The 13,989-nt window shown below is 39.5% G+C and overlaps 1 protein-coding gene across 1 annotated transcript; it reads left to right on the forward strand.

The window, feature by feature from the left end:
* Positions 1–467: 467 nt before the first annotated feature.
* On the forward strand, positions 468–8,070 carry chst3a (carbohydrate (chondroitin 6) sulfotransferase 3a). The gene is made up of 4 exons (XM_080869110.1): positions 468–943; positions 2,883–3,039; positions 4,715–5,251; positions 5,518–8,070. Exons 2-4 carry the CDS (start codon positions 2,897–2,899, stop codon positions 6,212–6,214), a joined length of 1,377 nt encoding a protein of 458 aa, XP_080725236.1. The 5' UTR covers positions 468–943; positions 2,883–2,896; the 3' UTR covers positions 6,215–8,070.
* The last annotated feature ends 5,919 nt before the right edge of the window (positions 8,071–13,989 follow it).

Genomic DNA, 13,989 nt, shown 5'->3' on the forward strand with positions numbered 1-13,989 from the left:
GAATATATCACAGGGACAGTTCAGGTTGAGTGGTATGAAGACAAAGAGAAGGGATGCTGTGATGGTTTGGACATGTACAGAGAAGGGATAAAGGATACGTTGGACAAAGGATGTTAAAAATGGAGCTGCCAGGCAGGAGGAAATGAGGAAGACCACAGAGAAGATTCATGCATACTGAAGGAGGACATGAAGGAGACTGGTGTCACAGAGGAGGATAAGATAGGGTGAAATGGTGGCAGATGATCCGGTGTGGTGAGCAGCTTAGTCATGTCATGACCACATTGACTGCAACTTAAAGACAAACATCAACAAAGTACATTTATTTATACATTAAATTTTTTAGGAGCTATTTCAGTACACAATAAGTTTTACTATAGCCCACTTTAGCATGAATGATTCGCGCAGCGCCACGAGGCTTTACCTCTGACAGGAGGTTATGTTAATAGGAAAGGTTCGTTGGAATCACGTGACCTTGCCAACCAACACAGGCTGTCCGGGCGAGAGTTAGGGGTGCTGTGAAGCGTGGCCAGCTCGCTCTTCGTGTCGTGGTGTCCAGCACGAGAGAAAAGTTGGAAAGAAAAGTTTTGTAAGAGGAAATACTACGCTTTAACTATATTTAGGCAACACCGTGCTTAATTACTTTTATGCGGTTTATCGTTTCCTCTCTTTTTGCTTTACTTTTTTAAATCAGTCAGATTTAATTTAAAAAAGGATATATATACATATGCTTTCGCACTGGTCACTCTTTTTAGTCTTCGTATATCAATGTTTCTGTACGAAGCCTCTGTGCTACATCTGGTGGAGGAGAGCAGCCCGAAACCGGGGATAGTACAATGAAGCCGTGCGTCCATCTCCGAGACAAAGCAGCAGGATGCTACGAAAGGACGGTATTTCTCACAAATCAGGGACATTTCACTTGAACTCACCAAGAGGCCAAACAAAGGTTTGTAAGACACACCATCTGAACATCCCCGCTTCTCATTTTAGTGGCTGCAAATCGCGAAATGGTTAAACAGCGCATATGCAGAGCCGTCGAATCGCACGGGCTTGTAAACATCCTCTTCCTTTTGCTAAAAAGGATGTTGAATTGAGTTTGCTAACCTATTGTTTCAACCTCAAATGCGCGGTTTGTTTTCTGTGATAACAGCAGAAATATGCTGCAATAAGCTGCATTTCCGTTTAGCCCACTTTCCATTACACATATCAATTTCTTATTTAAATAAATCGAATATATGAAGGAATAATGCTTTAATTCCTGCTCATTATATACTGTATTAATACTGTGCAGAAGTATGCAGTAGTCTGTATTTATTCTGGATCAGTAGATGGTACAAATTACACTGAATTAAAATCCCCCTCCCCCATGAACGACTGCCAGTGCCATAGTGTTGAGCACACCACACATAGAGGGGTGCAAGTGTGAAACAGTGGTAAACAGTGAAATTAAAGTCAGTCAGTTACATAGAAATAATAACACCTGTGCAAACTATAATGGCTCTCAGTATTTGCCTATAGCACCTTATTGTTTACACTTGCACTCCTGCAGGAACAGCAAATCTTTCAGTGAGACTTTTTGGCTTTTAACATCTCCATGAGATGCTGCTCGGAGGCTTTGAAGGCAGCCATTAATGTAATTTGTAGTGAGATGATAAACAGAGTGATGTGTGTTTCTGCCTGAGCAGATAGTCAGATTTGCCAAACGCTCCAGTGACTCTTGAATATGTAAAAATGCTCATCTCAAGCGCTTCAGCCTGACAGTTTGACGGCTTTGCCGTATTAAACTAAGATAATTGGGGGATATTTACTCACGGAGCACACAATCATTTCACAAACTACTTGAAAATTGTATTTTTTCCTTTAATTATATGCTTTGTAGAAATTATTCACTCTCCTGACAGGACCAAATGGCATGTGCGTGCGTGTCTACATTTCTTTCTCAGCAACACGGAAACGGCATTATTCAGAGTTAAGAAATTTGTTGTGCTGAATGATTTCAATTAAAATTCATTGTCAATATGGTTAACTTGTTTTCAGAGGAGCACTATGACACCAGTGTGGTATGTCTTCCTAACTGGTTTTCCTTGTTATCCATGCCAGCACAGCTCAATATTCCCAAAGCATGGAAGGATTACTACTTTAGCTAATGACACTGAATAGAATTGGAAAATATCATGCTCCGACTTACCCAGCTGTCTATGCTGATAAATTTTAAAAAAAAAATTGAGAGTTAGAATTGAAGATTACTGAACTGAAAACCTGCTGAGGCTTGTGTCTTAAAGGTTACTCCACGGCATGGGAAAGCTTTTGGTTTCTAAGAATGACATGCTGGTGATAAGATGATGATAAGATGACCCAATTCATCAACAGAGACAGTTATAATATGTGTAAAGCTCTACTCAGTTTCCCACGATGTCTTGTATTTGGCTTAATGCTGAATTAAGTGTTAAAGGACTACTTTGCAGTCAGACTGTTTTAGCCCCTGTACCTCCTGTTTTTGTCCCCCCCCCCTTTTTTTTAGCCTTTATTTGACACATGCAGAGTGAGACAGATTTGAACCCAGGCCTCGGCTGTAGGTCTCTGTTGCCTGTTCCAACATTTGTCTTTTAACTTATGCCATTCTCCAATCCTGGTGAAAACCAATAGTGTCATTTTCTGTTGCTCTAAGAAATAAGACAAACAAATTTGTAAAAGCTGTTGCTGTTGCACAAGCACCTCAATATAGTTGAAATGTCAGAGCAGCACAAATGCAACCACATATTGGTTAGAGATTAAAAATAGACTGGTTATGTTTCGGTTTGTCTTTAAGCACTAAGGAAGCTCTGTGACAAATAGCACAAGAACTAAGATCCTATTTTTATTTGTCTTTTTTTTTCTTTCTTTAGAATGAAGCCTCTGCATGACAAGCTATGACCCAAAGAACAGCACTGTAGAGCTCACATTGCAAAGGGAAGACTTAAGAATGAAGACCAAGTATGCAATCGTCTTTATCTGTATTGTGGCCCTGGTCATCATTGAAAAGGAAAGCAACATCCTCTCTAGGTAAGAGTATGGAGAAGAGTGTGTAATAATCTGCTAAATTTTATATTATATTTGTGCAAATCTGAGGAAAGCTAAAGGGATCTTGTACTTTTTGGGAGGTGTGTTTCCTTTCTTACCAATAAAAATACATATTAAGACCCAGCAGTCTACCTTAGCTTAGCTTGCCTTGATGTAAAGACTTCAGATGTGGTGTTGCCCTGCCCAGATGTGCTTGCCAAGATGTTTCTGTGCTTCAGATGAATGCACCTTCTTGATTTAACAATCATAAGAACAATAATCTTAACCCTAAAGCAGCATAAAGCCGGGGAGGATATAATTCTCAGGTGTGAGTTGTCTCACAGGGAGAGTTTCAAGCCTTTATCATATTAAGCTTTTGTTTCCATGCTGAAGGTTTTTTTGAGAAAACTGTGTTAAGATAATTATGAAAAGATAGATAAGATAGATAAGAAACCCTATCTAAAAAAGATAAAATGGTACAGTGTCAAGATGTGTAGAGAGTAAGGAGCCAAAAGCAGGACTCAAGGTTGTCAAAATAAAAAAAATGAAACATTTTTTAGGTCAAAGGGAAGAAAACTGAATTCAAACAGGGATCACGCCAGAGTAGATGCAGGGACACTTTCAGCTGGAATCAAACCAGTGTTCTGAGGCTTGCCAAGAAAATGTATTAGCCACTTCACTGTGAAGGCACACACACAAAAGAAGGACAAATAGACAGAAATATAAAAATATACACTGTAAGCGCTGGTAGGCCAGAGGAGGCAGACTTGAGGACAAGACACTGCTGAACATAATTAACTCAGATTGAATGTCGTGATGCATGCTCAATCATCCAGGTAAGTAAATTCCAAAAGGTTGAGTCTGTTCATCTGGACGTAGCGTTTTCAGTGGGAGAAACGTTTTGGCACTCATCCAAGTGACTTCTTTAGTCTCAGCGGACTGCAGGTTTCCCCAACCTTATAAACAATACATTTGCACAATGACTGAAACCAGCACCACTGACGAACAGTGGGCTGTGAGGTTAGTTCATTGATCATTAATATGCAAACTGTCATGACCATTGATCAACAACCCCATTGATCAGCGGCCATTGATCAATGGCCATGAGTACCATTCACAGATAGTTGGGGAATGGCTGCAATCACAGCATTGTAAGATGGTGAAAGATCTATCCTTAGGCCGCCTCCTCGATTCAGAGATGGTCTTCTCTGAATCGGTCATCTATGAATCAAGTTGGGGGCCAAAGGGTAGATCTTTAGGTAGGTTTGCTTGGATTAGCAGTTGTAAATATTTTGTGTTATTGTACTGTTGTGTGTTTTAGTCATGTTTTTGTGAAGGAAATTTATAATTTCTTTTGTTTTAATTTGTTATGTACTTTTATTTTGAAAGGACTGGGTTGTAGTTGTACCATGCTTTGGAAGGTGGCCTCATGTGTCAGTGTCACTGATAACTGATCGGGGTTCTGCCTTCCTGTAGGCTATATACAGATATATATCTTTTTACCTTATAAAAATCCTCTGTGCCTCAAAAGTGCTTTCACCCTTGCTGGTTGTTTTAGTTATAACTCAGACATAAATGCAACTATCAGCTAAATAAAATATATAAAAAAAAGAATAAAATGTAACACCTTATGGTTTGCCAATGGATATTTTATAATGAAGTCTATTTATCTTGTCAGGGTCTCTGACAGATTGATCCAGAGGCAGATTCCGCAGCAGCAGAATTTCAGCAACATAACACAAAAGGGCTCCCTGATGGCACTCAAAATGCTGCTGTCGCGACTCTCTGGTACAAAGAGGGATAACTCAAATTTCTCAGAGGAAGAAGACGAGGAAGAACTAGATGATTTGGGGACATACAGCTACGCCGGTGGCCGTAAGCACGTATTACTCTTGGCCACCACACGGACAGGTTCCTCATTTGTGGGGGAATTTTTTAACCAGCACGGGGAGAACATGTTCTATCTGTTTGAGCCACTGTGGCATGTCGAGCGCATGCTGACCCCGGCTGCAGAGGCAAACAATGGGACAGTGTTGTCGGGAATTTACCGAGATGTACTCCAGGGGCTTTTCCTGTGTGATTTCTCACCTCTTGAGAAGTTCATCTCTCCCCCACCTCAGGACCATGTCACCCCATCTCTTTTCCGCAGAGAGTCTAGTTTATCACTCTGTGAAGAACGGGTCTGCAGTCCTGTAATCAGAGATGTTTTTGAGAGGTATTGTATAAGTTACAAATCCCTGTGCTGCTAATCAAGCCTGTAATCTTTATTTATGCAGCTGCAAAAGGAAGGCCTGATGGTCATGACACTACTTTAACACTAAGCTATCGTCTGTGTGCCTTATTAATAATATTCCCAATGTTCTTCTGCATGACAACAGAGAAAAAATATTAATTTAGTATATGCATGAAATATTAATATTCCCACTATTCAGTTTTGTAAAATGCTTTTTATCATTTAAAAACGTTATGGTCTTGTTTTAGGTATCACTGTAAGAGTCGTCGCTGTGGGCCACTGAACCTAACTCTTGCATCTGAATCCTGCCTTTCCAAACAACACCATGCCATTAAGACTGTTCGTGTGCATCAGCTGGACACACTGCAGCCTTTGGTAGAGGACCCTCGCTTGGATATCAAAGTTATCCAGCTAGTTCGAGATCCAAGAGCTATCTTAGCATCGCGCATGGTGGCGTTCTCTTCAAAATATCACACGTGGAAGGCCTGGGCGCAGAACGGCCAGGTGCCCGAAGATGATGAGGAGGTGAAGAGGCTCAAAGGAAACTGTGATCACATTAGGATGTCTGCAGAGGTTGGACTGAGCCAACCTCACTGGCTCAGGAACCGCTACATGCTGGTCCGCTATGAGGATATCGCCCTCTACCCTATGCAAAAGGCAGAGGAGATGTACAAGTTTGCAGGGATACCATTTAGTTCCCTGGCCAGGGAGTGGATACTGAGGAACACCCAGACCACACAGAAAGCCAGCGGGATTTACTCCACTCAGAAGAACTCATCAGAGCAGGCAGAGAAATGGAGATTTACAATTCCCTTTACATTGGCTCAGGTAGTTCAGAGAGTGTGTGGACCCACCATGAAGCTGTTCGGGTACAGATTTGTGAATGATGAAACGACACTGACCAACAAGTCCATTAGTTTGCTTGAGGATAGATTATTTAATTAATCAGGAGGTCAACATACAGCTGTGAAACTGCACAATACTGCATGGCATGCAGTGCATGTGAGCCAGCAGAAGCAATTACTGTTCAGATCAAAACTGTTAAACAAAGGTGCCATAAAAATACAAACAAAGGTGCCTCACATGTAGGCCATACAGTAAGATGCTCGCCAATGATGTGCCTCATTGAAATAATGAAAAACTACTTGATAAAGGGAAGTATTTATTTGCATACTGTGTTCACTGAGTAGCCTGAAGATTAAACTTTGTTTCATTCTCTTTATTTCATTTAGAAATGAAACAAGCATTGATATCAAGGCCAAATGTGACAGATTATTGTGTAGGATTTTTGTTAAATCTTCATGGTTGAATTTCATGTTACAAACTTAAAGTGAAAGTTATGTGCATATGTTATCTAAGGGAAATTTTGTCTTAGAGGATCCTAAGACCTTTTCTTAATAACACCCAGTTTGGCTGGTTTCATGTTTTTATACATCAGCATTAGTCTAGGCATTTGCTAGAGTTATGTTCGAGTAGACATGATGTGCTGTGATAGAGTTTTACAAATCTTACTCAGGAAAAGTATGTTGTGTCTCGATGACAAGCATTGATATTTTCTCAACAGTGTGCCGTGTAAGAGAATAGGTTCTTCTTTTGAAAACTCTGAGATTAGAGAAGATAAATTAAGATTTATTTATCAATTTAAAGATGATATATGAGAAGTAGTAACACTCATATATCTATATGAAATATCTACTCAACTATTTTTTATTTTATTTTTTTTATTTCTAGCCAGCAGCCTTAACTGCATCTGTATTAAAGTATTTCTCACTTCTCTAAACGTCCAAGTAGGTTTTGTTTAATTTTGTTGCTTGCGTGAGAGCTGATCTGTTCTTATGTTGGTCATTAAATGTAAGGTTTTTTTGTTTTCTTTTAAATCACACAACAACTCAAAGTAATAAAATCACCCAAAAATATTAAGACCTGCAGAATCCACCCTGTAAAGATGTGTTGTGTTTTGATATGACCTGTGTAGGTTCACTCACTGGCCAATTCATTTGGCACACTTGTTCAGCTGCTTGTTAACACAAATATCTAATCGACCATTCACATGGCAGCAACTTGATGCATTTAGTTATGTATGCTGAAGTTCAAATTGAGCATCTGAATGGGGAAGAACGGTGATTTAAGTGACTTTCATGCTGTTGGTGCTGATATGCTGGTCTAAGTATTTCAGAAACTGATCTGGGATTTTTCCAATAACCATCTCTAGGATTGAGGGGAAATGATCTGAAAAAGAGAAAATATCCAGTAAGCTGCAGTTCTCTGGAAGAAAATTCCTTGTTGATGCCAGAGGCCAGAGGGGAATGGCTGACAGGCAGATAGGAAAGCAGTAGTAACTCAAACACTCATTGAAGCCAAGCTATGCAGAAGAGCATGTGGAAAACCCATCGAATCTTTAAGCAGATGGGTCAAAACAGTGGAAAACCACATCTGATGCCAATCCTGTCAGCTACAAACAGGAAACTCAGGCTATGGGGCAAAAAATATTTTAAAATGATGTTATCTGATCTTATGAATCTAAATTTGTGCTGTGACATTTGGGTGGTAGGGTCAGAATTTGGCATAAACAACCTGAAAGCATAAATTCATTCTGCCTCATGTCAATGGGTCAGCCTGGTGGTGGCAGTTTAATGGTGTGGGGGATAGTGTTTTAGCATGCTTTAGACCTGTTAGTACCAGCTGAGTATTGTTTAAACACCACAGGCTTCCTTGAATATTGTTGCTGATCACGAGCATTATTGATAACCATCTTCCATGTGTCCATCCTCTGATGGCTGTTTCCAGCACAGAAGGACCATGTAATAAAGTTCAAATCATCTTAAAACTGGTTTCTTTAACATGTCACTGTCCTCAAATGGCTTCTAAAGCCACCAGATTTCAATCCACTGCTTTTGGTATGCTGTGGAATGTGAGAGTCACATCACAGATGTGAAATCTGCAACAACTATGAGATGCTATCAGTGCAATATGAATCATAATTTCTGAGGAATGCTTTCAGCATCCGGTTGAATCTATAACACATTGAACTAAAGCAGTTTCAAGTAGGGCTGTGCGATATGACCAAAATCTCATATCCCAATATAAGAATTCTATCGTCCCAATAACGATATAAATCACAAAAATGTAACATTTTCTGTAAATTCTGTGACTCTCGGGCAGCTGGACTTGCGTGAAGTGTTTCCAGCTGCGCGTCGCGTACCTGGAGTCGAGTGTTTTAACTGATGCATGAAACGATACATTTTTAGACATAAGTTGTAACGGCCGCCGTTTTCTTTGTGAGTATTTATTACACAACGTGCTGCGGGGAAAAGCCTGTTCTAACGTTTGAGTCTAAGGTTGTTTTTTTTTTTAGCACCTGGCGGCTCTTTCTTACTTCTCATCCGTAAATAATCTGCTCTTTCACGTGATTCAGTTTTGAAAAGTCTTAACAGGATCTTGAGCTCTATTGTGAAAGGTTTATGTGGAACATAAACAAGCGGACACGCGATGGCGTTACCGTCGTTGTTGCTAACGACAGGCGCTTGTCCGTCTGTAGTGTGGTTATAGTAAATATAAGAAAAAGAGAGAACTTTAAGAAATGAATATAGCCACTACAGTGACCATCAAAACGATGAAAAAATATTGCCGTAAACAGTTTATTTTGTGACACCACGAAACAAACGATAGCATAAATTGAAACGATAGACGTTTTTATATCGTCATCCGATATATATCATTATATCGAACAGCCCTAGTTTCAAGTAATAGCAAGATATACCTAATGAAGTGGCTGATGAGTGTATACAGCCTATGACTTTAAGTGAAACCCAGGTGGTGCTGGCTTAACTGTCAGTCTTGATAAAATATGAAGTTAAGCACTGTGACTTCAGATAAATGGCAATATTGTGCTCAGTTTCACTGTGGCTTCATTGAAGCAGCTGTGAAAGGCATATGTTTCAGAATTTCACGGAGCTTCACTTACCTTCATTTTAAAAACATATGAATTCATATATATGTGTGACATACTGAAGCCAGAACAACCAATTTTGTAGCTCAAACAGTGGGTGTAGTCACAGTGCAACATAGTATGCATTTAACTAATGCAGCTATTCGGAGTGGGAATACATGCAGTTCCTTTTTTTTGGTGGGGAGGAATACAGATGTGCAGTTTCTCCCTGTTTATGGATGATTGCAAAAAGGTTAATAAGGAACAGAGGCTATTGCCAACATAACTTCAAAGTTTTTGTTGTGGCAAAAAAAACCCAAAGAAAATCAGAAAAAGTTTGAGTCTAAGTCAATTCACCGAAGGAAATCTGTTCTTAAGCCTTACTTTGGCTAATTTAGTTAGTTGCACATTTTAGTTCTTTGAATACTGAAATACTAAAATTGTTCTTTTTTACAGCTCAGATGTAGTTCTTTCAAATGCACAGTCTGCCATTGAAGTGCTAATTTAAGGGGGCATATAAATATTTGAATTTCAAGAAATGATTTGGTGCTCAGGGGAATCAGGTATTAAGTTGGCATTTTTGTAAATTAAATCTGACTTAAGCACAAACCTCTGGTTATCAGCAATGTAACAAAGTAAAATAACGTCTGCGTTCTATTTAGATACATTTTACTGAATTAACCAAACAGTGGAAAACTTGACAAACCTTGACTTGACAGAACGATAGAGCAGTAAGTTGTACAGAATGCAATTGGTAAGCAAACACTGGCACTATGTTTACTATAGTCATTGCTTTGATATCCAACTATCCGATCAGCTTATTTTGCTTGGAATGGAAGCAGTTTGAGAATGAAATGGCCAAAATGCAAATTCCTGTGGAATTGTTGATGTAGTTCAGCTGCATATTAAAATACACACTGCTGCTGCCTGTGATCCTCTAAAGGCTTAGTGTGAGTAAAGCAGAAACAGGGAACCCATTCAGGCCTGCATTCCGTCTATCTGCCTCACATCTCAACTGAGAGAGAGCACTTTAGAGTGCACAGCTGTTGGTCAAGCTGATTTTCTCCCAGATCATTTCCCTGATGTTATTTCCACAGCAGAGCAGCAGCTGTTTCTTCCCTGCAAATGAGAAAAGGTTTCCACAATGGGTCATTGAAGAGTTGAACCTGGCAATGTGTCAGGTTTTCTCAAGGTATCCAGTGTTTTTGACCAGAACTCAGACCAACTTAGTTACACTCACTGAGCTGAAATACAACCTTGTCTTTTCACTTTGCCATGTGTTTATAATTGCTAATATTTTGAAAGTTTTCCTGACTTTGGTTTCAAGTGTTTTTAACTGACACACTCGACTTGTTGGGCCTGGTTTAAGCCCCTGGCTATCACTCAGGTCTTAGATTCACTATTATGTTCAGAGGATGAATCACTGAACATGCACCATTCCCTCACAAGATGTGAGACGGTTTTCAGCCACCCATTTTTCATCTCGCAGATTTCACCATGAATCACCCACTCGAATCATGTTCATTCACATGGTTGCACTCACTCACTCACTCACTCACTCACTCACTCACTCACTCACTCACTCACTCACTCACTCACTCACTCACTCACTCACTCGGTGAAATGACCAAAATAATAAATAATTGAGTGATTTAAGTTATTGACTATAACTGAGTGCAAGTTCTGAAAATAAATGGATTGTTTCCAAAAGCAATTTGTTTGCTTGGTTTTGTCCACCTACCCTGGAAAGTTTACTCGTGGTTGTTGGTGCGACAACTGGAGACTAACACAGATTTGAGGAGGAGCAAGTAACTCATACTATAAGGCTGTATTTTGGGTTATTATTATTTTTATTATTATTTGGGTTATTATTGTTGATGATCTGGGATCTGAACTTCTGTTTGTAAAATTACACAATTAGGTTCTCTTAACTGTAATTTGCAATGCATTCAATCACATTGCTCAAAGTGAGCACAGAAAAGAAATTCTTTGGATTTCTTCAGCATTTGCATGTGGGGAAATGTTGAGATAGCAGGCCACATGCATTAATGGCATTAAATAAAATCATAAATATAATGTTTTGAATGTAAAAATATAAGCATTTTCTGTTGTGTAATCGATACTGTTGACTATAATATTCTATAAGGAAAAATTAGAGCATGCTGCAGGTATTACAGGTACTGAACTGCAATGGTTTGTTCCATATCTATTTATTAGACTCCAATTTGTTCATATAAATGGCAAGTCCTTTTCACACACTAAGGTTATTTATGGACGTCGACAGGCTCTGTGCTATGACCAGTTCTGTTTGCATTATAGGTGTATCATTAGAAGGCATAGCATACATATTCACTGTTATTTATCTATCCATGAAGCCAGATAACAAACACAAATTAGTTAAACTGCAGGAATGTCTTAAAGATACAAAGACCTGGAGGACATCTAACGTCCTGCTTCTAAATTCAGATAAAACTGAAGTTATTGGCCCTAGAAATCTTGGAAATATGTTATCTAACCAGATACTTACTGTAGATGGCATTACCTTGGCCTCCAGTAACACTGTGAGGAACCTTGGAGTCATTTTTGATCAGGACATGTCCTTCAATGCACATATTAAACAAATATGTAGGACTGCGTTCTTCCATTTGCGCAACACCTTTAAAATTAGAAATATCCTGTCTAAGAATGACGCTGAAAAACTAGCTCATGCATTTATTACTTCTAGTGTGGACTACTGTAATTCATTATTATCAAGATGTCCTAAAAACTTCCTGAAAGGCCTTCAGTTAATCCAAAATGCTGCAGCAAGAGTCCTGACAGGGACTAGAAAGAGAGCCTTTCTCTCCTATATTGGCTTCCCTTCATTGGCTGTTAAATCCAGAGTTGATTTCAAAATGCTCCTCACATACAAGGTCTTGAATAATCAGGCCCCATCTTATCTTAATGACCTGACTCCTTTCCACAGCATGTCTTTTGTCTTGTCTTCCTCCCCTCCCCTCAACCGGTCATCGAGGTTGAGCCCTGAGCTCGGTTCAGCCGGAGGTTTCTTCCTGTTAAAAGGGAGTTTTCCCTTCCCACTATTGCCACTACTTCCTCATAGGGGGGCCATATGATTATTGGGGTTTTCTCTATATGGATTATTGTACGGTCTACCTTACAATATAACATGCAATTGTGATAATGATATTATTATTATTACTGAGTTTCTGTTTTGGTAGCTTGTAAAGATGCACTTATTTTTATTTTTTAGATATTTGTAATTCATAACAACCTTAATGTTCACCTTATTACTAACACACTTAATTGCTAACATTTGAAATTTCAAGCGTGACACTTGCTTCAGACTGTCATGCCATTACTGTACCAGCATTTCACACAGTGGCTTTTATTCACACACAGATTCAATGAGTCAGCTTGTGCTCGAGAACGAAGGGGTGGAGAGCGAGCTAATGCAACAGGAAACACACCCCCACCTTATCAACTTTTTCGAACTCTTATCCATGTTCCTCCTCTTTCAGACATCTCCTTTGAGAATTGTTCTTCTTTCAGCAGATAGGGGAGTTTACTTGACTCATATCGCAATTGAAATCACATGGTTTTGTTTCTGTTCCTATGTTGAGTTTTCTTTTTCTTAAGGATTATGACACATAGTTTTTTAGCGTTTTAATTCTGTGTCACACAATCCTTATGCTTCCTCCCAGCCCCTCCACCCCTCATGCACACACTTTCTTCACCCCTACTTTTCTTTAAGCACACTCAGGCTCCTCTTTCTGGCTGCCTGTCGTTGGAAGGTAAATAAATCCCGTGGTTGGGGTGGAACACTGAGTGCCCTCATATGGCTCTGGAGGTACTGTGCCTGAAAGAAGCCTTGTGTTTGATTCGGCAAGGTAGATTCACTCAACCATTCCCTGCCCACAAACAGAAATGGTGCTCTGTTGGACCACCTCTAAATAGAAATAGAGTCCTTATAAATATGATTTCAGTCTAAACATAAACTTGGCCTATTCTAAAATATATTCTCCTGTTTTAGCTATATGCAATAATAATTTTAGATATGTAATGTTGAATAAAAGCTTTGATATATCTATGTTGGCTACATATTGTGAGATTATAATATTATTTTATGCCATGGTAGACCCCTAATTAAAGTTTGTGAATTATTATGTAGTTTTAGTTTGCATTATTCTCCTGAATTAGAAGAAGGTGATAATTATTGCATTTGTTAAACTGATTTGCATTACATTAGACTGCTGATTTATTGTGAATGAATGATATTGTTTTATGATGCATTATACTGCTGAGTTATAAGAAATACTGTTCGCAGAAAGTCATCGCCTTGTTTGTCTGATTAGAAGAGAACAGAACATACTGGAGTTTTCTGCCCCATCTCAGTAGGAGCAGATAAACAGGGAGCCAAGGTCGTAGCTTAGGCGCCGTGTGAGAGAAAGCATGTGAATGTTTAGGCTTGTATGATAAGGTGGGGGCCACTAAAGGCTATAAGAGTTTGATCAATGCTCCACCATTTTGAGATCTGATGCTGTCTGCGTACGGTGTCCATCTCCCACGCGTGTGATCATTAAAATCATCGTTTGACTCAACCCGGCCGGACCAGTGTTGTTATTTTGGTTTTTCCTCTTGTATCCATCTCCAATATTTGAATCCGTAACAGTTTGGGGGCTCGTCCTGTGGTATTGGGGTGGAAGTTGGAGGTTTGGACGGTCCGAGGTTGTTGAACGGACAGGCACAAGCCAGTGGTCTGACGGGAGTGGGCATAAGCCGGCTTATACAAAGG

This window comes from Rhamphochromis sp. 'chilingali', assembly GCF_963969265.1.
Source record: "Rhamphochromis sp. 'chilingali' genome assembly, chromosome: 20".
Taxonomy (NCBI): domain Eukaryota; kingdom Metazoa; phylum Chordata; class Actinopteri; order Cichliformes; family Cichlidae; genus Rhamphochromis; species Rhamphochromis sp. 'chilingali'.

Excerpts from the sequence above, each read along its gene's own strand:
- chst3a (XM_080869110.1), top strand. The coding sequence starts at position 2,897 with ATGACAAGCTATGACCCAAAGAACAGCACTGTAGAGCTCACATTGCAA. Across the intron at positions 3,040-4,714 it reads GAAAGCAACATCCTCTCTAG|GGTCTCTGACAGATTGATCC; the intron begins GTAAGAGTATGG and ends TTATCTTGTCAG. Across the intron at positions 5,252-5,517 it reads ATCAGAGATGTTTTTGAGAG|GTATCACTGTAAGAGTCGTC; the intron begins GTATTGTATAAG and ends GTCTTGTTTTAG.